The 27,954-nt window shown below is 41.8% G+C and overlaps 1 protein-coding gene across 1 annotated transcript; it reads left to right on the top strand.

The window, feature by feature from the left end:
• Nucleotides 1-259: 259 nt before the first annotated feature.
• On the top strand, nucleotides 260-26,620 carry prkci (protein kinase C, iota). Its single transcript, XM_079349119.1, has 18 exons — nucleotides 260-819; nucleotides 8,120-8,241; nucleotides 9,405-9,494; nucleotides 11,005-11,055; nucleotides 11,406-11,491; nucleotides 12,195-12,332; nucleotides 12,456-12,510; nucleotides 14,319-14,371; nucleotides 15,285-15,464; nucleotides 17,469-17,566; nucleotides 18,276-18,362; nucleotides 18,665-18,800; nucleotides 18,950-19,037; nucleotides 20,294-20,419; nucleotides 21,229-21,308; nucleotides 21,639-21,728; nucleotides 24,604-24,719; nucleotides 24,805-26,620. Exons 1-18 carry the CDS (start codon nucleotides 737-739, stop codon nucleotides 24,890-24,892), a joined length of 1,767 nt encoding a protein of 588 aa, XP_079205245.1. The 5' UTR covers nucleotides 260-736; the 3' UTR covers nucleotides 24,893-26,620.
• The last annotated feature ends 1,334 nt before the right edge of the window (nucleotides 26,621-27,954 follow it).

The following is a 27,954-nucleotide window of genomic DNA, read 5'->3' as shown; positions in this document are numbered from 1 at the left end:
AAAGATTTAGTAGCGGAGTGGTACGTAGCAATTAAGACCATTTATATTTTGTGTTTCTATTATTTTATTATTCATATGGCAGCACACATTAGATAACTCCTTCCTCAAAATAGTTCAAATAACAAAATAATTGCGGTTTTCTTTTGTCACTGGCCAGTGAAGTTATTTCCAAACCAAAGCATTTGAAAGCGCGACATGTCTTGAGGGTTTCTCCGACGTCTAAGCTCAAATGTTTGAACGTGAAGGCAGCACGCACCCGGACTAAAGCGTCACTTGGTTCAGTCTGAATTCTTGCAAATTTGTATTTTTACTTTTCATCAGTTCTTTTCATATTGTATCAGTTCACTTGAATTCATGAACGTAAAAAGTTCAGTCAAAGAGTGTATTTAAAATATCTGCGTATCTTAGTTTCCGTAAAGTCAGCTTAGAGTTTGGTATGTCTGTTAGCGCCGACCCCCAAACATTCCGATAATGGACTCGTCCGTCGTCAGGCCTTTGCAGTAGGGAGTTGTTTGGCGGAGCCCGCAAGTTTTTCTTTACTTTGAATGTTATTTTTGTGTCTCTTAAGAAGGATACATTTATCATTTTTATAACCGATAGTGTCGTTTGTTTCACGGTGTTTCGACGGACTATACAAACCAAGTGTTTTGGGCGCGGTGTACAACTAGAAAGCCCAAAGAGGGAAGGAAGGAAGGAGGGAAGGCATCGGTGACTCGGACTCACCGCGGCGGAGCTTATGATGCCGACGTTGCGGGACAGCACCATGTCCCACCCCGGCGAGAATTCCCACCAAGTCCGGGTGAAAGCTTATTATAAAGGGTAAGAAATTCCCGGTTCATCCACCATGTCACCGTTTATGTTTACAAGCAGACAAATGAGCAGTTATAGACTCTGAAAGGTGGCTAACTACTTCGCTAACATTAGCTGAAACGGCTAACGGCTTGCTAATGTTGTGTACCAGGTTTAGGTAAACTTGGACAGACAGACAGACAGGTGAAACTGTCCAGACACTCTGTCAGCGGGAAGCTGGACTCTCTGTGGTGCTTAATGGACTTGTGAGCTACATGATGAAGCTTTCAGGGGTTGTTTTTTACTCAGTCAGAAGGAGTTTTTGATCGTGCTAAAAGATTAATTCCAACACAGATTGAGAGTCTTCAGATCAGCTAGCAGACAGAAGCTAACAGTGGATGCTAAACTATTTGTCACTGAAGATGCTGACTTTAGTAGCCCATATTTAGTAGTTTACAACCAGTCTGGTATGATATTAGATTGGCCTTGATCGCAGTTTTGGCCAGTTAGCATGCTGTTAGAGATTAGAGTAAAATGACAAAATGAAAGCAAAGTTTGTGTTCATGTAAATCAGATTGGACTGTCCTGTTTGTTGAGCCTGAGTGTCAGTATCAGCTTGTATTGTCAGAGAGTTTGATACGACACATCTCCCCCTCTTTGTTATCTATTTATCTACAAACTCTCAACAGACCTGCTGCTCATTGATAAACATGGATAGTGAAAATAAACGCATACAATAAGCTCTGTCACACCAATCTTTATCTACGTGGTTCATAACCAACAACTTGTACATTTAAAGGAATAGCATACTTGATATCCTTGGATTATGCATGCATATGATAATTGCTGTTGAAGTGGAAGTCAGTCATCACTGCAGCGCCTTGTGTTAATCTGAATTAAGCATTATGCAAACATGAAGTCAATCAAAGCTCAATAGAGGATGGTCAGCTGTTCTAGTTTCATACTTTGCGATGTGTTGATGGAAATCATTGGTCATCCAGTTGTTTTCACGCCACTCCCTGCCCCTCTGTCCCTGCTAGATGGAGTCCAATGATTGGAGCTCTGCCAAGACTTGAAAAACGTGAAGTGCAAGTCACCTCGGCCATACCTACTCTGTGACACACCTCAGGAACTCTGTAATGTGTGTTGATCATTGGGTGTCATCTGACAGAACAAGGCATCTCAAGTATTCATGAGGTTACAGCTGAGGAATCTGTGCTATGTTGCTGAAGCAGGAAAATAGTCTGTTTGGCTATTAGGATGCTTTAAGCATGGGCATCTAAAAGACTATCCCTGCAGAAGTTTGGGGTGAGCGAGATTTGATAAAACAAACAGGAAGAAGTTTCATCCCCAGAGCTCTGTAAAGCCCTGTTTCCACCAAGCAGCCCGGTATGGATCAGTACGGTTTGGTTCAGGAAAGCCTGATCCTGTTTGCTTTTCTCAGCTAACCGTGCCCTATTTGGTAGGCGGCGTGTAAGCCGGATGCTGATAGCCGGATGCTGATAGCCGCGTCAGCTACGGAATAGCGTCACAGTAAACAAAACCAACGCTGGAGGACATCCAGGATTCATCTACTTTGTCACTGGCATGTGGCTTTTTTTTTTTTTTTTTTTACAAAAAGGAAAATCAAACTTTGTTTCAGGCTGTGTGCCGCGAGGACAAATACAGAAGAATAAACAATCAACTATGTATTTAAACACGGCAGGGTTGTGTTTGCTGTTGTCACACGGGAAGTGACTCTTTTGACCAATCAACGGACTGCAGTGTTTAGCTCCACCTTTTAGGGTCAGATCGATATTCTTGGCACCCTGACAGAAGAGTATCAAAAAGTAGGACGGAACGAGTCAGTAATTTGGGGATCTGTCCCGATCTGTCTATGGAAACGCCACAAAATGCGTGCCGTACCGAGATGAACCGAACTGAACCGCCTGGTGGAAAGTATGCTTCAGTTTCTCTGCCACCCAAACTCTGCAGTTGCTCATTTTATTGTTTTTTTACCCTTTGGTGTCTCATCAAAACATAGTGTTTTAAACTTAGCTCTCTTTATGTCTCCACTCGTCTTTTTTCAGTCCACTCTGTCTTATTTGCATGTCTGTGGTAGGTCAGTGCCAGCAGCAGCAGACTGGTGTCAGCCTGTAGCAGTCTCAGCCTTTCACTGGCTCTTCTTCATCTTCCTCTCATTCAGGCTGACGGTCATTAGAGTGGGCTGTAAATTCACCGAGCACATGACCAGACACAGTGATGCTAATGCTGCAAATAAAGTATGGAGGTCGTAGAGCGACAACAAACAATTGCTTTCTTTTTATCAATCAGTATGAGACCTCTGAAGGATTTTTTTTTCCTGCTCAATGTTGAAAGATATTTCATAAAACAGCAAATACTCTCATTTTATCAGCTGGAACAAGCAAAACCTTTTTTGATTGAAAGATATCAAGTAACTCATTTATTGTACAGAGATAAACAAAGATGAATCAACTACATCATACTTTTTCAGTGAATAACACAGCTGCACAGTCCTCACTTATACTTCAGGAGTTGGGATCTTACCCCACCTGGGGTTTCTTTTTTTTTTTTTTAATTGATTTACTTTTTTATTTTTTTTATTTTATTTTTAAATTATAAAAAAAAAAATTTCCATGTAAAAAAAAGTCTTTTCATTTGTGTGTAAAGTACAACATAAGCAATTGGTCACAAAGAAAGCAGTGTGCATCTTACAGCCATTAGGGTGCTAACGCTCCTGACCTCTTTCCTCCTCCTCCATGTATAACTTGTCTCCCAGCCTTCTCTTGATGCGTCTGTATCGCTTCCTGTATTCGTCCAAACAAAGGAACAGGAATGTATGAAGCTGGTTTAAAACATGTTTTACAAAGAAAGTGGCCTTTATAAATCTTGATCTTGCATTTCCACTCTGGACCCCTTCTACTAACTCAAATATTTTCCCACAATTCCTCATTCAAAACAAGACTATTCTACAGTAATATAAAGAGGGCATCTACAGTGTTTCTTGAAGCGCTGGTCAGGTTTTTAACCAAATATTTGTCCAGTGAAGGATTGTGTTGGTGTGTGTGCTGACGACGGCGATGTTCTGACACTCCCCTCTTGCTCTGTTTAATGGTCAGCTTGCATATAAGTTGATTTCATTAACTTTATTTAGACTATGAAGTGAAAATAAGCTGAAAGTGAAAGTAGTAAATTTTTTTTTTACAGCGTTAACACTTTTGTATTTTAATGCCAGTGTTGTTTAATCCATGTTGTGAAAGTGGAAATCTTTGTTTTGCAGACCTGCCAACACTGAATAATACAAGGCTCCTTAAGCGCTGCATCGTTTCAGGAATCCTGTACAAGGCATGTTGTTTGGCAGGAAACTGAGATTACACCGGCTCGACGGAGCAGTTCAATTATTTCACTCTTTTGAGGGGAGCTGCCTGCTCCTGTTTTCAAAGACTCTGCCATCTGCATCAGTGCTTCAAGGCTTTGCTTTGTTCAACATACAGGAAGCAGTCCCCGTCCTGCCATTTACTTTTCCCTTAAAAGCCCCTCAAGCACTGAACCACAAAGTCAAACACCCCTCACCCACCCATCCACTGATTGTAGATAACGACTCCGCGTATCACCGATTCTCAGCAGCTGCCAGCATGCAAAGAATGGTTCATGCTGTAGTGTGAGAACGTTTAGAAAACACACGTCGGCCATCATAAGCGACCTTGTCTCGTTCTCGGCTTTAGTGTTTACTTGGTGCTGTGGTACTACGTGAAGCCAGACTCCCTCTTGTTTTAAACCACAGGTGGGCCGTGTTGCCTGGAGACCACAGCATCCCACAGTCTGTGTCTCATTCACCCTGACCCCCAGTGAAGGTGGAGTGGGATGGTGCAGATTTCTTTTTTTTCTTTTTTCTTTTTTTTTTTTGCGAGAACCAGGTGCGTCCGTTCTGTTTTGGTAACTGGTGCTCGCTCGTGGATTTCTGTATTCTATATATGAGACTCTGAATAACATCCCCGAGTGTTCGCCTGGGCTGTGCGAAGGTGTTTCAGGGGGCACAGCGATGCATGGTACCGCTGACAGGGAGATGGATGGTCCTCGGTGCTCTTGGAAGCCCAGAGAGGCAGTCGGGCCCTTCTCCCCTGCTTGAGCACTCACCAGTGACGAATGGCTTCATGCCGGGCAGATGGGGCCGCCGAGCTTCTCCTTACGGCAGTTCACTCACCAGGGGCACAGGCCAGCACTCCCTGCCTCCTCCCTCTTTAATTTAGCTGTAGTGAAGGACGGAGGAGAGCAGAGGAATGCCAGGTCTGTGTGGAATGCCACTTCCTCCCTGCTACTCAGCAGTGACGCGCTCCCAGTCGCTCGCTGCAGAATCCTTCAGCCTTAATCACCCTCAGGAATCCACTCGGCTCGCTTTTCTTTGTCTCTTCTTTCGGAGTACATTTTGAGTTCCTTTTCAATGCATGTAATGTTGCGTTGCATGTTAAATAGTTTCAGTGCAGCAGTGCAATGAATGATGTATTTTTTTTCACACCGAAGAAGCAGCACTTTCGAGGTTTTTTTTTTTTTTTTACTGCTGTAGCTGTTATCTGTGAGCTTTTGTGTCACAGAGGATGTAGTGTGAGGCCACTGAGACCTGGCTAAACTTTAACTAGACGTGCAGTGTTTAATGATCACCCTCAGCTCAGGTCCTGTTGCATGTGACACAGTTAAGGTCACCTACGTGGTCTGAACTCACTCTGTGGGAACCCTTTTTTATTTATTTTTTTAGTTTCACATTTTTTTTGTGTTTCTGCACTCTTTATTTTCTGATCTTGTCAGTGCTGCAGGAGGAAGTAGAACGACCATACTGGTCCTGGATCAGACTGTAGGAGGATGCAGTCTCTTCCTCCACCTCCTCACAAGCAGTGATTAACAGCAGCAGGATGAAGGAAGAGGAGGAGGAGGCATCAGTCTGAGCTTCACGTCACTTCAAGCTTTAGTCATCTTGATTTCTACTATTCAGACTCTTTAGTTATGGCCTTCTGTAAGTCTCAAGAGCTGTACTTTGTAGAAGCTTTACAAATATGTGAAACGCAAAAATCAGCCCTGAAGATCAAGGAATCACATCTCATATCATGTTTATCACGATTTGAACATTTGAAATAAGCACAATTAAAAACAAACACGATCACAAAGTCTGACTTAATTGCAGCAAAGAAACAAACAATGCTTTCAGAATATGCAGACATGTTACCTGACCATGTTTTACACCGCTTTGATACAGTCAGATGAAGCTCAAGCTCGCTGTTAGCCTAGCCTCAGATTAAAGTGGTGTTAATTAAGTGGTGCAAACAGTTTTATTAGCTTGGATTCACCAGGCAGATCTTGAATGTGTCAGAACAGCAGATGGACATTCGATTGTTGGTTGTTGCTAATATGCGCTTCGTAATGCTACTGTATTCATCATTATCGTGTTGTTGTTGAACATATTTGTCTCACATCGTGCTGGTCTATAAATATCAGCAGCTCAGTACAGTGGCGTCTTTGCTTCTCCCTACAGCGACCTTCCATGCTGTTTGCTGCCCTTGGACTTCTCCAGCAGACGTCCTTGAGCGTGTGCACCGTTTAACTCCATGTGTTGAGATTTTATCCTCCTGCTGTAAAGCTCTCAAGTCGATGAAAAAAAAAAGGGTCCATCTTTGACAACGGCAGTAAAGGGAGCGACTTTAGTCATGCTTGAGGGTCACGCCGCGGCTCGTGGGACGTATTTTACACATCGTCCCCCATTTACCTTCTTTTCTTTTTTTCTTTACTGCACATATCCTCTTGTTTTGCACATTGTGCCACCGCTCATTCCACACATGAGCTCAGGACCCTGTCGCCTGCAGACCTGTAAAAGCTCATGCGTGCACCATCTCCATCCCCCTTTTGTTGGGTTGTAAAACACAGCACAGGCTGGCCCAAAAGGCTGAGAGCAGGCAACATCAATCTTTAACGCTGCCATGAAACAACGAGGGGTAGATGATCCCAGCAGCCACGGGGGAAGATGCTCTTGGTCACCCACCACTAGGCTCCTTATCCCCTGTCTCAACATGATGTTTGCGTCAACAGAGGAGCCGGTAGAGAGTGATGGGATTGTTGATTAAAAGCAGTAAGCCAAGTGTTGAGTGTTTTTTTTTTCCTGCTTTCAGGGAGTTGATGGAGTGCAGTGGTGGACAGTGATCCTTAACCACAGCGGTCACAACACAACTCTAGCAGCCATCTCTCGTGATTCATTCTGCTTCTATGTGTGGCTCTCTCCTTCTGTAGTCTTTCTCACTCCCCTTTTTTTTGTGTTTTTTTTTTGTTTGCTCTTTTCTTTCTCGCACCCACAATCATGCTGTATGGATGAATACACACACTAACGTGACAGACTGAGAGACTGTGACTCACACACAGTGGCACAGTTTGGAACAATACGGACGCTCTCTTCCCCTCTTTCTTATCATGTAGTTTATGAATAGAAGCCCCCTGCACTACATGGAGTTGTTAGATTCTGCACAACTTTTAGTATTAATGCAAAACAAATCATCATAAAGGTTTCTGGTGGCTTTTGTGTCTTGGTCAGAGTTTTTTTTTTTCGAAAACGTAGATGATGTTTAACTCTTTTAATAACTGTAGACGTTCTCTATATAATTAATCTCATCCCTCAGTTTTGGATTCCTGCACATACTGTCTGGCGTGTGATTAAAAATATCAGATTTTTTTTTTTGCAAGGAAATGTGTGTATGTAAATGTTTCCCAAATGAAGTCATCATCAGCATCATTTAATTCATTTAAATCCTCGGAAAACACATTGAGGGAGAACCCCCATCTGTACTGGTGCCGAGGTACAGTACAAGATAAAACAAGCAACAGCAAGAAATGAAACGAGAAATAAAAACCCAAATTGCAGCCAGTATTAAAAAAAGGCAAGAAAATACAATATATGTAAAGAAAAATAGAGTAAATGTAATAAGTAATTATTGAAAATGTTAAAACCCAGAACAGCTAAAACCAATCAAATCAAAAAACTTTAAATTGATCCAAAGTTATGAATGTGTTGATCTTAAAATGTCTCCGAAGCAAATTGCAGTTTTTTGGTGCAAAGTAACTAAAAGCAGATCATCCTGACGCTGTGTGGAAGTGAGTGTGTTTTCTCATCAGTGCTATTAAAACAAAGCGTAGTTGAGAGATATGGAGAAATTTTATTAAAAAGAGCTTTATCAATGAATAAATGTGTTGATCTCTTCTAATTTTAAGTATTGTCAGAAATATTCTTTTATCCAATTGCTGCAGACTAATCCTAAAAGTGTAATTAAGTACGCTTCATATTTCTTCTTCACAGGGACATTATGATCACTCACTTTGAGCCGTCCATCTCGTACGAGGGTCTGTACGGGGAGGTGAAGGACATGTGCTCCATGGACAACGACCAGCTCTTCACCATGAAGTGGATCGACGAGGAAGGTACGTCTGCTTTGATACTCAACCTCTGCACCCTCTATTGCTTTCTTCTTTTTTTCTTCTTCTTCTTTTGTGCTTCACGATAAAACACCTCCCAATGAAAATACAGTCATGGCCACATGTGACATCATCAAAAAGACCAGCCTCACTTACTTGGCATTGGATGGTGCCATGCGTTATTATGAACACGGTCCAGTTCCTTCTTGGCAGGCAGTTAGTCAGGCAGGAGTCAGTGTGTCATAGGAAAGATGGAGACGTCACATTGCTCTGCCCAGGATAAGGTCAGTCTGCCCAAACTCATCAGCCTCCACTCAGCTCCCACTGGTGGCCACACACACACACACACACACACTCACACACACACACAGTGGAGTCATTAGGCTGCCTGAGGAAGACGGTCCTAATGAAGTACTGTGTTCAGTGGGAGCTGTCTCACCTTCTGCCCCATCAATAGAAACCACACAGCTCTGCAGCATGAAGTCGTCCTTCTCACCATAAGTAGACCACACGCGTCTTATTAATTAATATGCTCTAACCCTGCGTTTACGTTTCCAAACAGCACCTCCAGCTTTTGTGTTCAGCAATCTGCTTTAGAATCGAACATTTAAAAAGTGAGTGCACTCTCTGGGATGGTTTGATGATGTGTCACTTTGATCTTGAGCAGCATTGTTTAACTTTCATTGATTGATTTTCACCATAACAGGTAAACTTTGAATATTAAAACATATCCTGAATGAGAAAAACATTGTCATCGGAACAAAATAGCAAAAAATGATACACCTGTTTGAAGAATTCAGCATTAAAACTTCCTGTTTATCATAAACCTTTAAGAGCTCCAACTATAAGAAAGATCTAAAGTGCACTACAACAATTACATGACAGTCTGCTCAATGACTCCATGTATCAACTAAACAACTCATGAAGAGATTTGAAACATTGACTGCTCTATGTTCTCATAACAACCAGACTAAGTGAAAGTTCATGTAGTGAGATTAAGATTTAGTTTGCTTTCTGAGCTGGATTCACATCATCTCAGAGAGCTCATAGTTCCTGTTCTGTTTTCAGCCTCTCTTGATGTTTTATTGTGAATGAAAATGTAAAAGCTGGTGATGGATGATTTTCAGATGCGACTTGCTGTTGACCTCTTGTGTGTTCTCTGTCGTTAGGGGACCCCTGCACAGTGTCGTCTCAGCTCGAGCTGGAAGAAGCCCTGCGCCTCTACGAGATCAACAAAGACTCGGAGCTGATTATCCACGGTGGGTCAAACTGCTTCTCTCCCACAGAGTATTTATATAGTAACACCTACAGTTTCATGATTTATCTCACAGGTTATCACGTTAAGTCATTCACAGAGACGGCTTCCTGTTGATCTTTGTACAGAGACTCAAACGAGCAGCATCATTCATTAAGACACAAAAAACAAGTAAGATATTCATCCGTTGCACTGATGAAATAAAAAGTCAGTTTTTTATAGTTTACTGCCTGCAGATATATTGACTTGAGTCTTTGCTCATTAGCTAAAAGTCTATATGTCGTGGAAAATGTATTATTATGCACAGTGTAAATGACTGAATACTTTATTTCGGTGAACCTTTGAGGAGATGGCAGGCTCCAGAGGGGACTTAAATAAAAATCAAAGAACCAGGCTTTTTGCTGATTTTGGTTGTATGACAGTAAAATAACAAGATGTTTTTGAACCTCCATGTTACATTAATACAAACGAGCCATTTTTTCAGACTTTGCCCAATTATCACAAGGTGTCACAGTGTGTCCAGCTGAGCCTCTGTGATGGCACTACATCGTGGTCTTGACCCCATGTGATGTCAGTATCAAATCACAGGGGCCAAATTTCGATATTTAAATGAAATAGCATGACAGGGCCTCCTGACAGAATTAAGCCCGTAACGTCTCAACTTCAGGATGACTCTACCAGAGAGACAGACACAAACACTCGAAGGAATCTTAGTATGCGTTTCTTTTAATGACAGCTGTCCTGTTCTCTCAGAAAGGCTGTCCTTAAATGACTTCGGTTGTGATCTGGTGCTCAATAGAAAATATAACTAATGCAATGGTTGGAGAAACACTGTTTGAATACAGTGAATACAACATCACACCTGAGAAATAGTTGTGCGATTTTCCGAATCTGGAGATCAGAGCAGAGTTGGGGTGGGGTGTGGGGGGGGGGCAATGAAAATTTGATTGACAGGCTCTGTGTGTATAAGCATGTTACCTGAGGGTAGGGTACACAGGGTCTGCTGTGTGTGCTTAATGTAAAACTTTAATCATATCAGAGGTGAGGGGCCAAGACTACAGTTGATGCCAGAGTGACGGCAGATGATGAAGCGGAGGAGGTGGATGGTGGGAGGGGATGAAGAAGAGGATGTGACCGTGCCGCAGGGGGGGTCGCCATGTCTGCTCGTTAGCGAGCTTGTTGGTTGAAGCCCACGCCTGGCCTCTGACTCACACGGCCCCCAGTCTGGCTCCATTCATCTCTCTCTTCCACACAAATAATCTTTGACTGCATCTTCACTCGTGTACGATACACACACTCAAACATGCTACATACTGTGTGTGTGCATCATAAAAACAACATGAGTGAATTTTAAATGAACTGGCCGAGGTGTGCTACAGGTTGTCTGAACTGTTGTCATGATGGGAATATCAGAAGCGTGTCGACTCCTTCAGACGTTTTTTTTTCTTTTTTACTCCCTTCCCTGTTTAAAGTCTAACTTTAAATCTAATGTTATCTTTTTTTCTCTTTCTCAGTGTTCCCAAATATTCCAGAGAAACCTGGCATGCCCTGTCCGGGAGAAGACAGTGAGTCAAACATTTAGATAACAATATAAAAAGAAAACATGTCTGGCTGCAGATGGATGTATTATGTTAAGATTTTACATTTCAGCCGCTTTCGCCTACTTTGAGACCAATCACACCTCCAGTATGAGATTTAAAAATGTAACTATTATTTAGGTTAATGTTTTAGGTCAATAGTATTTGAATGTCTGAAGTTTTTACAGCCAGACAGATGTAATTAATCCTATAATGACGTTCGAAAGGTGTTCAAGTAGATCCAAGAATAATATCCTTGTAATGGTTGTTGTTCATTGAGGTGTCATACACACAGGTAAAGCTGGACTTAGCCCTCCTTTTGCTTCTTCTTCTTACAGAGTCTATATACCGGCGTGGAGCCCGGCGCTGGAGGAAACTTTACTATGCCTGCGGTCACGCCTTTCAGGCCAAACGCTTCAACAGGGTAAGACTGAGTTTGGCACTATGTCCACCTAATGTTTTTATTCTGAGCTCAGTCGGGGTTTTTTTCCAGTTGTTTTTAATGTAGAGAGGGCGATCAAGATGAAATACATTCAACTTTTCAGAAGGGCGCTGTTGTCGTCATCGGCGCTCTTTTCCAAATGTACACGACATTCCTCCTTCTTCTGCCTCCTCCTGATCGTGTCTTGTACCCACATCCTGTTTGCCCCGTGTCTGATTGCGGAATGCACACTCTTAAAAGAAAACCTACAAGAAAAAGCAACAGAGCACTGTCTGTCATACAGCGGCCAATATCAACACACTGTTGTCATAGAGACAGGACGGACCTGCGGCACGTTTCTTCACTCCCGAGCGCACAGCAAGCGCTTTTCTGCCCGGGGCCTCAGGTTGTTGTTTCATGAACTAAGTAATAAATATGCTTTTTAACACATTGTAAATGTTTATCTATTCAGATGATAGAGGTGTCGGCTCTATATTTCTTTGCTCAGTTTCTGTATTTAAGGGAGTCTCAGTCATTTGTCTTTGTATTGATTGATGGAGTGAAAAAGATGGAGGTGAAACAGAACAATGGCTTCAGTAGAAACGGATCCCGGACCAGTTGGCCGACACGTTTAATAAGCCATCACAGCCTCTGCAGCTTGTCCAGGAATATAATGTGTGCTCTGTTTGTGATGATGATTTTTCAGAGAGCCCACTGTGCCATCTGTGCAGACCGAATCTGGGGACTGGGAAGACAAGGCTACAAATGCATCAACTGCAAACTTCTGGTGCACAAGAAGTGCCATAAATTGGTCACGGTGGAGTGCGGCCGACCGATGATTCAGGTGAGGACTGTGACGACTTACTTGACGGTGTGATGTGGATCACAGCCGTCCATGACTCACACACTCGGTGTGTCAGTGTTCTGTCTGTGCTGATCAGATTTAATGACGTGTGCTGTTGTCCAGGAACCAATGATGCCCGGCCCACCATCAAGTCCGTTAGACCAAACTGAACAGCCAGGTAACACACACACACACACACACACACACACACACACACACACACACACACACACACACACACACACACACACACACACACACACACACACACACACACACACACACACACACACACACACACACACACACACACACACACACACACACACACACACACACACACACACACACACACACACACACACACACACACACACACACACACACACACACACACACACACACACACACACACACACACACACACACACACACACACACACACACACACACACACACACACACACACACACACACACACACACACACACACACACACACACACACACACACACACACACACACACACACACACACACACACACACACACACTGTATACAGCTGCATAAAGTGACTTTTTTAAAGTCTTCATAGTCATCAGATTTCTGCTCCCTCCTTGCTTAAATCAATTGTATTTTTCTGAAAAGGACATAGATGGGAAAACTCAACCAATCAAATTACAGGCGTCTTTTAATGTATTGCATTTTAAAATATTTATTTAGCCTTTTAAGAATATTTGATCTTAGATTCTTTTAAATTTGGACTATTTTTGAAATCTGCTGCTAAAACTTTTTTAATTGATGAATTCAACAAACTCCATAAAAGGACCAAAACCAGCAGTTTGTGGCAAAATAACAGACATCAGAGCAGAAGTTAGGTGTAGTTTACAACTGAGCTGGAGACTACTTTCAACCCTTGTTTATCTGATTGGGTTTCATTCTTACATGATGCTCTTTTTCGTTTGAACCTCTTATATTTGTAGTGTGGTGTAAGTTTGCATCGATGCATAAAGTATACCATCATTCCAAAGATCAACTTTGACGAGCAGCTCGAAGATTTGAGACATATAATCAGTGCCAGGAGAGGAATGGTTACAGACGAGGAATAAAGTTGGAGACTGTCTTCCCTTTCAGATTCGATGCTACAGTGAAGATTTACTGTGTGGGGTCAATTCAAAAACTGAATAAAATAATAACATAAACATAAATAGAATTCCAATTAGTATGGGGGGGGATATATACAGAGGACTTTAATGTGGTGGACTCAACAGGACAATGAAAAAAGAAAATAATAATAATGTGCAGTGAATGTCATGTTAAAGTGACATGTGTGATCAGAGGGTTATATAAACAATTCTATTAATAGATCTATCAAGGACGTTTCAGGTTTTTCATGGGATTTACTCTGAAATGACTCTAAGAGAAATCTAAATAGTCATCAGCATTTGTTCTTTAAGAACACACTAAACATTCAGGCTGTGTCCTCGTTAGAGCACCAGAGGCCACGCAGACTAAAAGCTGCATTTGGAGTTTCCATACAGCTCCAGAATTAAGTCCAGTCAGGAGGTCTGGAGGCTGTCTGGAATGAAAGAGCTTAGCATTGTTGATGCTATTGTTACTGAAGCTGCTGAAACTTCTTTCATAAAAAATAATCAGAGGGAACCTGGACACATGCAGGCATCTTTGTTTAAGCCTCTTTTGAAGTCAATGAGTACTTTAAATGAATTCATCTCGGATGACATGAGAAGACGTGTTTCTTATCTTCCTGTATGTACAATAGACTCTACATGATCTATTTCTGTATGTTCCTTTACAAAGGTGTGTGGAAAAAAAGGTGTTTTTCTTTTCTAACTAGGCAGGGAGGGGGGATGACTCCAGACTGTGAACAGAGCGTGTGACTTGTCTCTCACCTCCTCCTTCTTCTCCCTCTTCTCTCCTGTTTTTTTTTCCTCCCCCTCTCCTTCTGTCTGTCTGTCACTGTCTCAGGCCCACATAAAGACCACAGAGAAAGCGTGCCTTTCGACGGAGTAGAGAAAGAGGTGAGAGAGGATTCTTTTTCAAGCTGTTGCTGTGTGACTCATAGCCTGTCAACCTGTCATTATTGTCTACATCGACGCGTGTGTCTGTGTATATTAAGAGGGTGACATCAGGGCACTTTGAGAACGAGTGAGAAGTGAAATATCACCTGTAATTGGAAGTAGGACTATTTTTCCGTTTGAACCATTTAGGTAATTTTTCTTCTTTGTCCTCCTGCTGTGCATGTGTGATATAGGGCACATGCAGACGTAGGCACCCTAGCAGTGCTGTGTGAGTATTGATTTCCTTTGGTGGAGCTAATAAAGTAACCTTTTATCACAGCTCTTAACACCAGAGGCTGATTAATGACCAGGGATGTAGTTTGGAGGAATGGTGGGGGAGTAGTTGGACCGAACAAGAGGGCTGAAGATTGGAATGAAATGGATGGAGTTGGACACAGATGGACTCAGATATAAGGGGAAGAGCCAAATGATCTTATCTTTGGGTCCATGTTTGCCTCAGGGGATGAGGGTGTCATGTGAAGGGAGCTTAGATGGATAGGTAGTGGAAAAGGTTCACTACTTAACAGATGATAGGAAAGGAAAGAGGAAGCTAGATGAGGAAAAAATGAAAGTGTTCATCACTTTTATCAAGAAGAAGTAACATGGCCAGGGCTCCATCTAATCTTTAAAAGATAAAATATCCTTTAATTATCCCACGATGGAGACATGTTCTCTGGATTTCTCTATGTTAAATGATTGTAGAAGGATTTAGTTTTGAGTCACACTGAATTTGCACAAAGATTTACTGTAACTGAAGGAAATCAGATAGATCATCTGAAAATGTTGACCGATCATTGCAGAAGTAACTTTTTCACAGTATTTGCACGAGGTTCTTGTTTTTATGTCCCTCACTCTTGCGTTTGTTGTGGCGAAGGCGGGGGGCAGCAGCAGAGACACGGGGAAGTCACCTTCCAGCCTCGGCCTGGCAGACTTCGACCTCCTGAGGGTGATCGGCAGAGGCAGCTACGCGAAGGTGCTTTTGGTGCAGCTGAAGAAGACGGAGCGCATCTACGCCATGAAGGTGGTGAAGAAGGAGCTGGTCAACGACGATGAGGTAAACGATAATGACGCCATCGGAGTCATATCTCTTCACATTGTGACGGCTGTAGGTAGCGGGACAGCGCAGGTAAGCGGCCTTGAATGGAAACCATTCGGGGTCCGAGTCTGATTCCGCCGGTTCCATTTTGAAAAGAGCTCGGACATGGAACAGCAGCCTCTCCTCCGTGATCTCGCTCAGCTTTTCTCTTTTGCCTCTCTTTGATACTACAGGCATCTCCAAAGAAACCTAAACTGGTGAGGTATAGAAAACAAATCTAACATGTTGTTAACAAGACTGACTGAACATGGCACACGACCTTCACTTAACCTTGGATTCATTAAGACTCAAAATGATGGATACACTTCGAGGAAGTCAGCCGAACAACTGCACAATGAATTTTTCTTTTCAATCAGGAAACTTGTCAAATTGCTGAAATATATTTAGTAATATCTAAATAATATTCCCAGCTTTTCTGAGCATCGACGCAGCTCTTGATAAATGTGATGAAAGACAAACACCCGCTCAGTGAAGTACACTCTTTCTTTATTGAACAGATTCAATAAAGACATTCAAAAGGTTTGCACTTCAGTGCTGCGCACTGAGCTGCCTCTTTCAATAAATACAAACGCTACAAAAGGAGACTTTCTATTATTCCGTTGTCAAGCTTTTAAGACAAAAAGCTCTACTTAATGACATGCTTTGTCATAATCTCTCTTAATGATCTAAAGCATTGCTTTACAGGTCGGCTCACTGAGTTTGCATAACTGTTTTTTTCTAGTTTATCATTTATTTCTGTTGTATTTTTTCTCCACCCTCTTTTAGTCTTGATGCAAAAACTTCTGTAACCTGCTTATCTTGCTTGCAGTCCCCCCTTCCCCCCCAATATAGACACCTTCTTCTATTCTCTCTCTCTCTCTCTATCTCTCAAACTGGTGTAATGAGCAGTTTCACCCTGGATGTAATTCTTACGACAGCAGATGAGCCACAAGTGGACGAAGCTTATATTTAAAGATGAGTTTTTTGGGCTTTTTGTGCTTTTATTACATCGATAGGACAGTGGACAGAGAGGGAAAGCAGGGAGAGAGAAAGTGGGGATTGACCACCCAGGCCGCCCGCATTGAGGACTATGGCCTCCATACATGGGGCACTGACCACCGCACCACCAGCGCACCCGAAGAAGCTTATTTGTATTTTATTTGTAAGAATAAGCCCTTTGAGATGTACCATCTCGTTTTCGATGGGCGTCCTAACATGACGTATATTTAATGGCGCAACATCAAAACCATCGACAGCAACGTGATAATGTATTTCAGTTTCAGTGTTCACAAAAATGTCTCCTGCCTCCACACTGAAGCTGTCCTCAACAGCACAACATGTCCATCTATTAAGGCGTGAGGAGGTTCGTTAATAGTGCACTCATCAGTCTTCTTTCTCTGCCTTGTATAATTAGGGCAGTCAGTAATGATATACATATATATATATATATATATATATATATATATATATATAGCATAACGAACGTGTCTGGTTCTATAAACACACATCTTGTTTATCTGGTCTGAAACACTTTGTGTGAAGTTGACAGACCTCTTTAAGCCGTCATCCTCTTGAAGAAGGGTGCGGATGAACCATCATGTCATCAAAAATTGATCCTGACATACAGATGTAGCAGCACAGCCACAGGCGATGGGAGTAGTTAGCCTTGATTAGACGCACTTAGCGTGATTGACAAATTGACAAGCCACTCTGGATCAATGGAGAAGTGTTATTCTGTCCCTGCCCTGTCAGCGTGAGCAGCATCCGTGTCCAGACATATTATCACGGAGCCGTCGATGGAGGCCGCCTCCTGCTTCTACCGGCTCAGCCCTTTTTCTTCTGCACTATGTCACCGTGCACAGGCCCCGGCCTTTATGTGTTCAGGATGGTCGATAAAGCACCGCGCTTATTCAGCTTTTCTAAGTTCAAGGGCAGCTTGGAAGAAGGATCTCTGACGCACGTTCTTGTGTGTTTCTCTTCCAGGACATCGACTGGGTCCAAACAGAAAAGCATGTTTTTGAGCAGGCCTCTAATCATCCTTTCCTGGTCGGCCTCCACTCCTGTTTCCAAACAGAGAGCAGGTGAGAGCTTCTCTCCTGTACATGTTACACAGCTAAATGTCTCCACTCTGCTTTGGTCCCCGAAAAACTAGCTGGAGGTCGGTCATAGTTGGTGGCCTTATTTAAAGCTGACTAATCAATATGAATATCTCCAAAAAAAAAAAATTTCGTCAATGTTTGATTGGTTTCGTGTAATCAGCACTCTGTAGCACTTTGAGATTTTATGTAAAATGCTTTACAAATGACATTTATTATTATTATTATAATTATTATCAGAGCTATACTTTGTATATTTGACATCTTGAAAAGAACAAAATCAGGAAAGTAGTGTAAAGGAATGGTTCTCAACTGGTGGGTGGGGACCCAAAAGTGGGTCGCAGAGCCATTTTCAGTGGGTCGCAAATAAAGGAAAGAAAATGCTGCCAACAATTTTGTTTCATTCAATTTGTTCTGTCTCGCTTTGGAACGTCAGAGGTCCAAACTGCACAATTTAGTTTTTTTAATTAATCCGATTGATTGAAAAATGTAAGGATTTCGGGTGATGATATTTCATGGAGTAGCTGGCGAGTCCTGAGCTTCGACCATTTAAGAACCACTGGCGGAAAGAATCGTAGCATAAAAATAAAACTCATAGAAAATGACCAGCTCGGTTGTTTTTGAAGGATAATGGTGTGTTTTCTTTACAGGTAACAAGAAGCTGAACAAATGTGACATTTGCTTCTTTTGACAGGCTGTTCTTTGTTATCGAATACGTGAACGGTGGAGATCTCATGTTCCACATGCAGAGGCAAAGAAAACTCCCAGAAGAACACGCCAGGTAGAATCATGCCCCCTGTCACTCTGAATCCCTTTATACTGTGCACGATTGTTTTTTTGTTATGTGACAATATAATTATTTTCAACAGTGCAGCTCATACGGCTGATCAGTATAACACCTTTCCAATGAAGTATTTTCCAATTAAATGTGTGATTCCTCAACTTCTTGTAGCAGTCGGCTCAATTAGAAGGAGTAAACATTTCTCTCTGTTCCTTGCAGGTCTTATTCAAATAGATACATCTGATGTCACTTCATATTTCTTTCTTCTTCTTTTTTTAAGTACACTTGAATTTTTCTTTCAGATTCTACTCAGCAGAAATCAGCCTGGCACTAAACTACCTCCATGAGCGGGGAATCATCTACAGAGATCTGAAGCTGGACAATGTGCTGCTGGACTCGGAGGGACACATCAAACTTACAGACTACGGCATGTGCAAGGTAGGCTTTGGAGCTTACTGTGTGGAGTAAAGATGGAGGCTCGCAAGATCCCACTACGCACTTTGGGTGAAAGCATCAGCAGCAGACGTGCAGCTTCCTGCGGTGACCTCACAGCTTCAGACACCTTCCTCTTTTTCTTTTTTTAACAGGAGGGCTTAAGACCAGGCGACACTACGAGCACTTTCTGTGGTACCCCAAATTACATCGCCCCTGAAATACTGAGAGGAGAGGATTACGGTGAGAACTACAACACACAAGGACTCCTCAGAAATGACGTTTTCTTTGCTATGATTTATAGCAATGATTGACGGTTTATCTTTAGTCATATCTGGAATTCTGCTCTCAGGCATGATATGAGCTGTTCCAATGCTACATCTCCTGAGTTAGCTTCTTGATTTTAAAAACAAATCAAAAGTAGTTTAAAAATAAAAAAAGTAGAAAATCAGATCAAACTTGCAAAGATCTCTGGAGTAATAGGTGGTTTCAAACTCACACAAGAAGCCACCCAGAATTCAATCTTTCTGCATTCAGTGTATCGACGTGTCTGAGAGTGGAAAAAGTCTCATTTTGGTTCTGATGGCAGGTTGCTAAGACACTGAGAGATCTATTATTAAAAACCTTTTATTTCTCCTCACACTGCTTTGTTTTGTTTTTTCAACTCGTCCTTTTGTTAGGATGCTGCTCTGATTTCGGCTTTAGGTCGTTAAACGATTGAGAATATGTGGCGTTTGACGTCTGTGTTGACGAAAGCTCTTCTGTAGTGAGCTGCAGTTAACTATAAATCATTCAAGTTTGTCGATGGGGCGATCATTTCATTTCCTGTTTATAACATTTTGTTTTATCCAATTCCGATCTACTTTCATTGAGGATTTTTGATCACAATAACAAAAAATAATCATGTTGACCAAACCAGGTGATATCAGCATGTTGCAAACAGCCAAATGTAGTGAAATAATCTGTGATTTTTCTGTTTCTTTCATGCGGGGATGCTCCGTCGATTTTCAGAGACAAATCATGGGCTGAAATGAAAAGTATTTGTTGTCATCTGGAGAAGGCATGAAAAAAAGCTGCAGGATGTGGGAGTAGTTGCTATAGTAACACTACTGGTATGCGTGGAGCAGCTTTTAAGGAGTGGATGAAGTTGTTTGAATTAATGAGGATTTTTAAAAACATCTCTGCTCTAAAAGTCCATGTGCACCTTGTTTTTTTTTCTTCTTTTCTTTTCTTTTATCTGATTGTGTTTTTGACCTGTCAGACTTTCTGAGTTTTCTGTTTTAACTCTTCAACAGTGTTTGTTGACTCCACCACAAAATGTTTGAACATGGTTGGTTTAGTTTCAGGAACTTGTACAAACGTTTTCGCGACTTTTATCTTAATATTTGTGTACCTTTGTCTAAGAAATGCTTATGGACATTTAACATAATGAAACACCTGTACATATCTTCAAATCAGAACTAGGATGCATTAATTACATGCTGTGTTTGTTCCTCCAGGGTTCAGCGTGGACTGGTGGGCGTTGGGCGTACTGATGTTCGAGATGATGGCAGGCCGGTCTCCGTTTGACATTGTTGGGAGCTCAGACAACCCAGACCAGAACACAGAAGACTACCTTTTCCAAGGTAACAAACACACACACACACACACACACACACACACACACACACACACACACACACACACTGACATTCTGCTGAAATTTATAACCAGAGGGAAACATGGAAGCATGCAACACCTTTGTATTAACACCTTTCTAATTGCTGTGTCTCCCATTACCATGCACATACAATCTGCTGCTCAGAATGTGTGAACGCCTACACGTGTGTCTGTTTATTCCATGTATATAGAGCTTAAAGGCAGGGTTGGGTAATTTTCAAAAACTAGCACTAAAAGCCACGCCCCTCACTTACATGCACAAGCGCCATTGGTCAAGAAGCGGATTTCAGCTCGTGCTTTGAGTGTGGGCTCGTGCGTGCACGGGGTAGAGAGCGAGCAGGAAGACGGGGAGCTGGGATTGGTTCATAAAACGTGTGTGTAGACATTGGTCGAAGGTTTTACACGTTTACAACTGCTCCAGATGACAGATTCTTTTAGTTTCTTTTTCAGAGCACATGAGTTAATCATTTCTGTCACGACCTTAAGACATATCAGGTATCTGGAGAAAATGACCTGCCCTGCCTTTAAAGACAATTCATGGTTTTCAGATAAGTCTTTGATTCAGAAGAATTCCACTCGATAGGCACAGTCGTATTTCAAGAAACTTCAAGACAAAAAGCCATTCACACTTAACTGCAAGCTTTCTGCTTCTTTTCAACATAAGTGTACCAGCCAGCATTGCAGTCATAAGTACAGCACCTTGTCATTTTAGTCTCATGAGGCCGTCTCTTTCTCTCTTTCTCTCTCTCACCACCTTTTCTCTCACCTCGTGCAGTAATATTGGAGAAACAGATCAGGATCCCCCGCTCATTGTCAGTCAAAGCCGCCAGCGTCCTCAAGGGATTCCTCAACAAGGTAAGAAGGGTTCAGGTGGCTCGAGATCAATTTTAAACACTGCTGGTCGCTGCCGGCCCCTGAGAATGACATTTAAGCTTCTGTCGGAGTCGAACGCCATTTCCTTGCAGTCTTTGCATTCACTCTCCCTCTCGCACCTTTTCACCTTTCCAACACATTTCTCACTTTTCCTCGGACCAAAAACCCTCTCCTGTTTTTCCACCTCTATCTCAAATGATTTCCTTTCTCACCCTCTCCACCTTTGTCCCCCTGTCGTTTGACTTTTTATATCGTATCTTGCACCATCTTCTCTCTCTGTGTCTCACCTACTTCCCCCCTTCAATCCCACAGGATCCAAAGGAGCGTCTTGGCTGCCACCCTCAGACTGGCTTCGCCGACATCATGGGCCATCCGTTCTTCCGAAACGTCGACTGGGAACTTGTGAGTCACTCACTTATATTCTCTCCACGTTCCTCTGTCTGTCTGTCTGTCTCTCTCTCTCTCTCTACTTCTTGAGTTGCTTCATTCATCACGATTTTCATCGCAAACTGAAATGATGGGAATCATTGCATGCCGTGCCAAATAGGTCAAAATCAATCCATTTATTGATTCAGCACGGAAAAAAACAGACCGCTCCTACTAGACAGCAGAAGGTCAAATTGAAGTGCAGCCGTGTCGTCCTCTCTTTGCTGCCCTGCGGGTGTAGAAGCTCAGTCAGAGCAGCAGGTTATTAGTGATGGGATGATGAGATTACGTACAGACAGCAGACGGACGACAGCAGAAAACTGATGGACAGAGATTAGAGAGGAGGAGAAAGTATGAGCTTTGGTTGAACAAAATGTCATTTGTCTGGCCGAGATCACAAGTAGCTTCCATGGAAGTCGTTTTTAAACGTTCCTCATTGGTTTAATGGTAGCAAGACACACTGACGATACAAGAAGATAACAAATAAAGAGTGTAGCGGGACGTAAAATAGGACAGTAGAGTTATTTGACTTTAGTAAGAATCACCCATCACATGAAATATACAAAGAATGTTTGGCAGGGTCAGGAGCTAAATGCTATTTTTCTTTTTTCATTAAAGTACCATTAAAAACAATATGGTAGGATATTCTGATCATAGTAAATGTTAGCAGTTAAACTGTTGTTTTAAGCTGAGCTCATGAGCAGAAAGTATCGTGATAAAGGTCTGAATCTTTCAACATCTGTCATGAGACCGACGTCGCTCATTCAATTACGAGTACGACACGTCAAAACCATTCAGCTGAAGCTGACCGACAGTCATGTTTTTAACTGCAGACGTGGATTAAAATGATGAAGTTATGTGTAGGGAAGAATTCATATTTGATGCTTTAGTGGTGGCGTGTATGAAAGTTAACTTGCTGCATTCATTTTGTACAGCCAGCAGCTCTTTTGCTTTTAAAGCTGTAAAACACGAGTGACATGCTGCCATCCTCTCTGTTTGGCTATTAAAAGCGTCGGCGAATCACTAACAGGAATCCCACTAAAAATATTCCGTTATTTATGAAGCTTCCTGTTCTCAGTTTCAGCGATTTGTAAGAGATGAAATTTAAGAGCAACGGCACTTCCTGTTGTGTCACATCTCAAACTGTAAAATGAAACCGACGTCCTAAAGATTATATTTAGTACTCGTGGTGAGTTGTCAACATATTGTGTATCCTCGTGTACAGTGCAACATTTGTTTGGAGTCTGGAAATGGAAGTTGTTTTTATAGTTTGTCATCCTTACCTTAGAAAATACTCAAACATGTTTTGATTAATAAAAATAACTGGCCTTTCAATGTTGTTGTTGAACTTTTTCACTTATTGTCAAAGCCTCAGATTTATATAGAAAGAATTCAACGTATAAAATCTTACAGCCATCTTACAAAGACTTCTTTATCTTCTTTATCTTAACAAATGTACAGACAGACACAGACAGACAGAAGCTCACCAGGGAGCTCTATGACCTCTTTTCCTTGTTTGGTCTGGAGCAGGGACCCAGCAGTCGGTCAGAGTGTCTGAAGAGATCAGCTTACACTCCTCCCTTACCAACACACACACGCACACACACTAACCTGACAGTTTCCCGTGCTATCTACCGTTTAGCCTGCAGGGGGCGCAGTTGTTGGCTTGCAGTCAAGTAATGTAACAGTTGAGAGACAACAAGCACACAAGCCCTCCAGGATGATCCGTGTAATCCTTCAGTTACTATCCATCACTCAGATGTTGTTTCTGCTTTCATTTTAAGATTTAGTTCACACCACCCAGCCTGCAACAAACACATATTTCTACCATTTAATAAACTGCAGATTATTCCCGAAAACAATACATTTGACACATGATGGAGCTTATTGTTTCTAGAATACGATCCAGTTATGTTTTAGATTATAGGAAATGACAATGGCATCATGAATCATGAACAGCAGCAAAACATGGATGTTGCCAAATCCTTACTCAACTCAAGCTCAAAGAATGTGATGGAAACGGATACTTCTTGAACACCAAGTTGTTGTTGTTGGTTTTTTTTAATGATGTTAAACGGTAGATTCAAAGAACAGTACGAGCCTGTAGGATAATAATTATTGTGTTAAGCTTGACGGCACAGCAGCAAGTGCATGGACAGTGAATACCTGACGAGACAGTAGCTTGATGTAAAGTGACATGACTTCCACAGGAAACAAGCTACAGTTTAAAGCGACAGTGAGGAGTTTCTAAGTGCTTATAAAACAGACCGGGACGTTTACTGACGTCTCTTAATGAATTACAGAAGCACAAGGGACTGTCAGACACAAGATTGATTATTTCGACATAGTCCATTTTTAATGCCTGAAAGCCCAGCTGGAGGGTTAGGTGTCAGATAAAGTATTGAGCCTTATTTTAAAGGTTTGGTTTTTATGCCTTTTATTCAGAAACATGACGGTGGATAAAGTCAGGAATAGGGGAGAAAACCTTTAGGCCCCCTCCTGGATGACTTTTTGACAAACAAAAAAAACCCACTTCCTACCCATTGCATGTACGGGACAAAATCAGCAAAGAGATAAGACATACCGCTTTGGCCCGAGGGGTCGCCAAAATGTACACAAATGTAAAGTTCCTCACAGCAGCGTCAATGATTCAGAGACAGATACAGATAAGGACGTCTCTGTTGACCTCGATCTGTAAATCCATCGCCTGGAAAAAAAGAAAAAAAAAAACTTAAACTAATAAACAGTAATCTGAAATTATTAATTAGTTTCATTCCTTTTGTATGTCTTAGCTGTAATTCGTGATTAGTAAGGTTGTTGTGTCTGATTCCTGCGCTCTTTGTCGTTCCAGCTGGAGCAGAAGCAGGTGGTCCCGCCTTTCAAGCCCAACATCTCAGGGGAATTCGGGCTGGATAACTTTGACGCCCAGTTCACCAACGAGCCCATCCAGCTCACGCCTGACGATGAGTGCGTTTTCTATTCTGGTTTTTTTCTCATTTCGACGGATCACATATTTGAAATGACGTTTTTTTTTTTCTTTCTTTCTTCGTAGCGATGTGGTGAAGAAGATCGACCAGTCCGAGTTTGAAGGCTTCGAGTACATTAACCCACTCCTGATGTCAGCGGAGGAGTGTGTGTGACCCAGCTCCTGCGCTCACACACACACACACACGCACACCATTCCCAAACACACACTCACACACTCTGTCATGCACGTGTAACGTGGCGTCTCCGTGTCTTCGAGCTGCATGGTTACGAGACAACCTGGCGACATCAACCTTCTTTTTGAGGGTGGCACATGCACAGCTGAACGCTTATTTGCCAAAACCAGACTCACACTCAGCCATTTATAACCACTTGCCCTTAAGCCTACCTTCTTTCTTAATTATTTTTATATCATGTAAATCTGCACTGATATCAACCTCCTCTTTATCGGTAGCCCAAGAGGCTACAAAGTTCTTCCAAGGTTGCTGTACACAAGAGGGGCAGGGTGGGTCAAGACATTGCCCCCCGACAGATGAACTGAACATCCTCTCCTTCCAGCTGGTGGGTGTTTTAAATGCATATTTTATTTGTATATATATGAATCTACTACGAGGATTATTGTTAGACAAGGCCTTTTTCAGCTACAAGCCACAGTCGGACAAAAACTCAATAATCGTAAAGTCATTTTGAATTTGGCTTTGTGGCGAAGTCCCTTCTGTAGCGGAAAGAAGAATCATAACACTAGCCTTTAAAAAGAAAGATAAAAATCTATATATTTTCTCATTTTTTTTAATTTAACAACACAGCAGTCATTATATATGTTGTTCTGAGTGTTAAAATGCCCAGACTGAGTAACAGAACCCGAAAGGTTCTTTACACTGTGTCTGGAAACAGAAGGGCTTTGAGTCCCTTCGCCCAGAATGAAGGAACGTGAACAGCTGTGGCATCCAGGCGACACTAATAACGAGTGATTGCTCTCAAACTGTGAATGAAAGAGCTCGCTGTGCGGCGAAAACGGGCTGGAAGAGTGGAACGTGAACGCTGGAGCACAGCTGAAATATTGCTGTGCAAGACCATCCATGAAATAAACATTACAACAGGACCAAAAATAAACCTTTTTCTCAAGATGTCTTGCTGGTACAAACTAGATGGTACAGTAAATGTAAGGAAGAAGATGTGCTGTTCTGAGTCATAGAATTTATATATTCTGATTTCTTTCTGCTCGTTTTTTTTTAATACTATGCCTTTCTGAAACAGTCTGTTTTCTTTTTTCTTTTTTTTGTACTTTCTTCATTCCATGTATGTCTTTTGTTGTAAATCAAAACACTCGATGATTGTTTAAATGAGAGTTCCTACAGAAGTCCAAAGCCATGACACAGTGCAGTTTTGAGCCTCAAATAAGGCTCGGACACTTTAAGACGCTCTGCTATATTCCATTTTTTCCACATCAAAACTAAAAACAATTATACTCTGAATGAGTTTTTTTTGTACCAGTGCTTTAAAGCACGTTAAAGCTCCTTAGAGCCTCTCTCCTCCCTCTCACTGTATCGACACTAAGTGATGGTGCATGGACCTCCAGATCATCCAGTCGAGGTTTCTCTCTACATTGGAAATGTTTTTGGGGCTCACTTGGTGAACTTTCATCTGTTACACATGCTACTTTTCTTCCAATGTTACTTTTTGTAAATCAGATTCCTTTTTACATTTTTTTTTAATCACTACATTGATTCCAACATGTTACTGGATGAACCCAGAGGAAACACTACTTGTTATATTGGTTGTTTTTTGGGGTGTTAATCACCCAGAGGACTCTGCTGATCTTTGTTATTAGTGTGCAAAAAAAAAAAAAAAACACAGACGGTAAAATAAACATTTTATTTCTCTCCTTGTGGTAATATGTGCTTGTGTCAGCGTGTGTTTCATTGAACAGTTTGAAGCTGTTCAGCTTTGTTAAAAAAAAGAAGTGTAAAGATTACTGTAATGTATGGAGCAAGACTTTAACATAACCATGATGATGTCATAGTGACATCACCAGGGTTATCTGGAGTTTAAGCTGTTTCATAGTTGACGAGCAGTAGAGAATAGGTATGACTCTTAGAAGATGAACGATTACAAGTTCTTATTTTAAACTGCTCTTGACTTGCAATATGGGAAATGTGTCACTAAAGCTTCATCTATTTAACAGGGAGGATCGCTGCGATTTCAAATGAAAACTGTTACTTGTAATACACATTTAAAGTTCACTGCAAACACTGGTGGAGATCTTTTTGAGGATGTGTACTTGTTTGCCAAAGCAGTGAAATGTTGGTTGCTTTATTTTGATGGCATTTTTTCACCGTCAGTTACACTGTGAATCTGTGTACTTGTTGACAAGTCAGTACAATAATCAGGAATACATTTATAGGCAATCAGAATTGTCTGAAAAAATGTCGAATGAGAACGTATCCACTGATTAAATGTTTTTCCCTGGGAAAAAAACAAATGTACCTCATAGGAGGTTCAAGGAACAAATGTCAAAAATGAGTACGCTTCATTCTTTGGGCAATATGGAAGTCTGCAGAGATTTGTAATGCAATCCCTCCAATACTAAATGATACAAATCAGCCGGGATCAGAGTGAATGTGACATATGCATACTTGGAAAGATTTTAAAAGATTTGATTAGGAGTTTAAAAAATGTGATGCCTTCTGTACAGACTGGTACCATCAGGTCTCTGATAGTTTTACTGCTGAGAGCAGACCGGAGCTCTGAGACCCTCTCTGGAGAAAAAGGGCAATTAGGCTTGAGTCGTTAAGCTTGAGCTTTTCCTACCGAGCTGCCTGTGTTTGTGTGTGCGTGTGTAAATGCTGGTCATGTGACTCCTACGTGGCTTTTTCAGAAGACTCTCGGCTCGCCTGGGGGTTAAAAGGTCATTGACACCATTGCTCCCCCTCGGCTCCACACAGCACTGAGCGTTTAGAGGTGAATGAAACGGGGGTCGTGGAAATGATGATGTGTCAGAAATATTAAACATTGATTTGCGCTCTGCAATAATTCGCACAATGGTGGATAGAGACCCATTGTGTGAGGCTTATGTGACATCCTGCACCACTAAACCATTGTATATTGTCTCAATTGAAGCTGATTTTGTGGAAAATGACTCCCCTTGTACGCCTGTGCGAGACAAAAACAGCACAGCCGCACGCAGGACGAGGATAAATGTCTTTGCATAATTCTG

The sequence above is a fragment of the Symphodus melops genome, assembly GCF_947650265.1.
Source record: "Symphodus melops genome assembly, chromosome: 7".
NCBI lineage: Eukaryota > Metazoa > Chordata > Actinopteri > Labriformes > Labridae > Symphodus > Symphodus melops.
The sequence above is the reverse complement of the archived record's forward strand: the minus strand, read 5'-3'. Positions and strand labels throughout refer to the sequence as shown.

Coding starts and splice junctions, on each gene's coding strand:
- prkci (XM_079349119.1), top strand. CDS start 737: ATGATGCCGACGTTGCGGGACAGCACCATGTCCCACCCCGGCGAGAAT. Junction 12,333..12,455: donor GCGGCCGACCGATGATTCAG/GTGAGGACTGTG, acceptor GCTGTTGTCCAG/GAACCAATGATGCCCGGCCC. Junction 19,038..20,293: donor ACTGAGAGGAGAGGATTACG/GTGAGAACTACA, acceptor TTGTTCCTCCAG/GGTTCAGCGTGGACTGGTGG.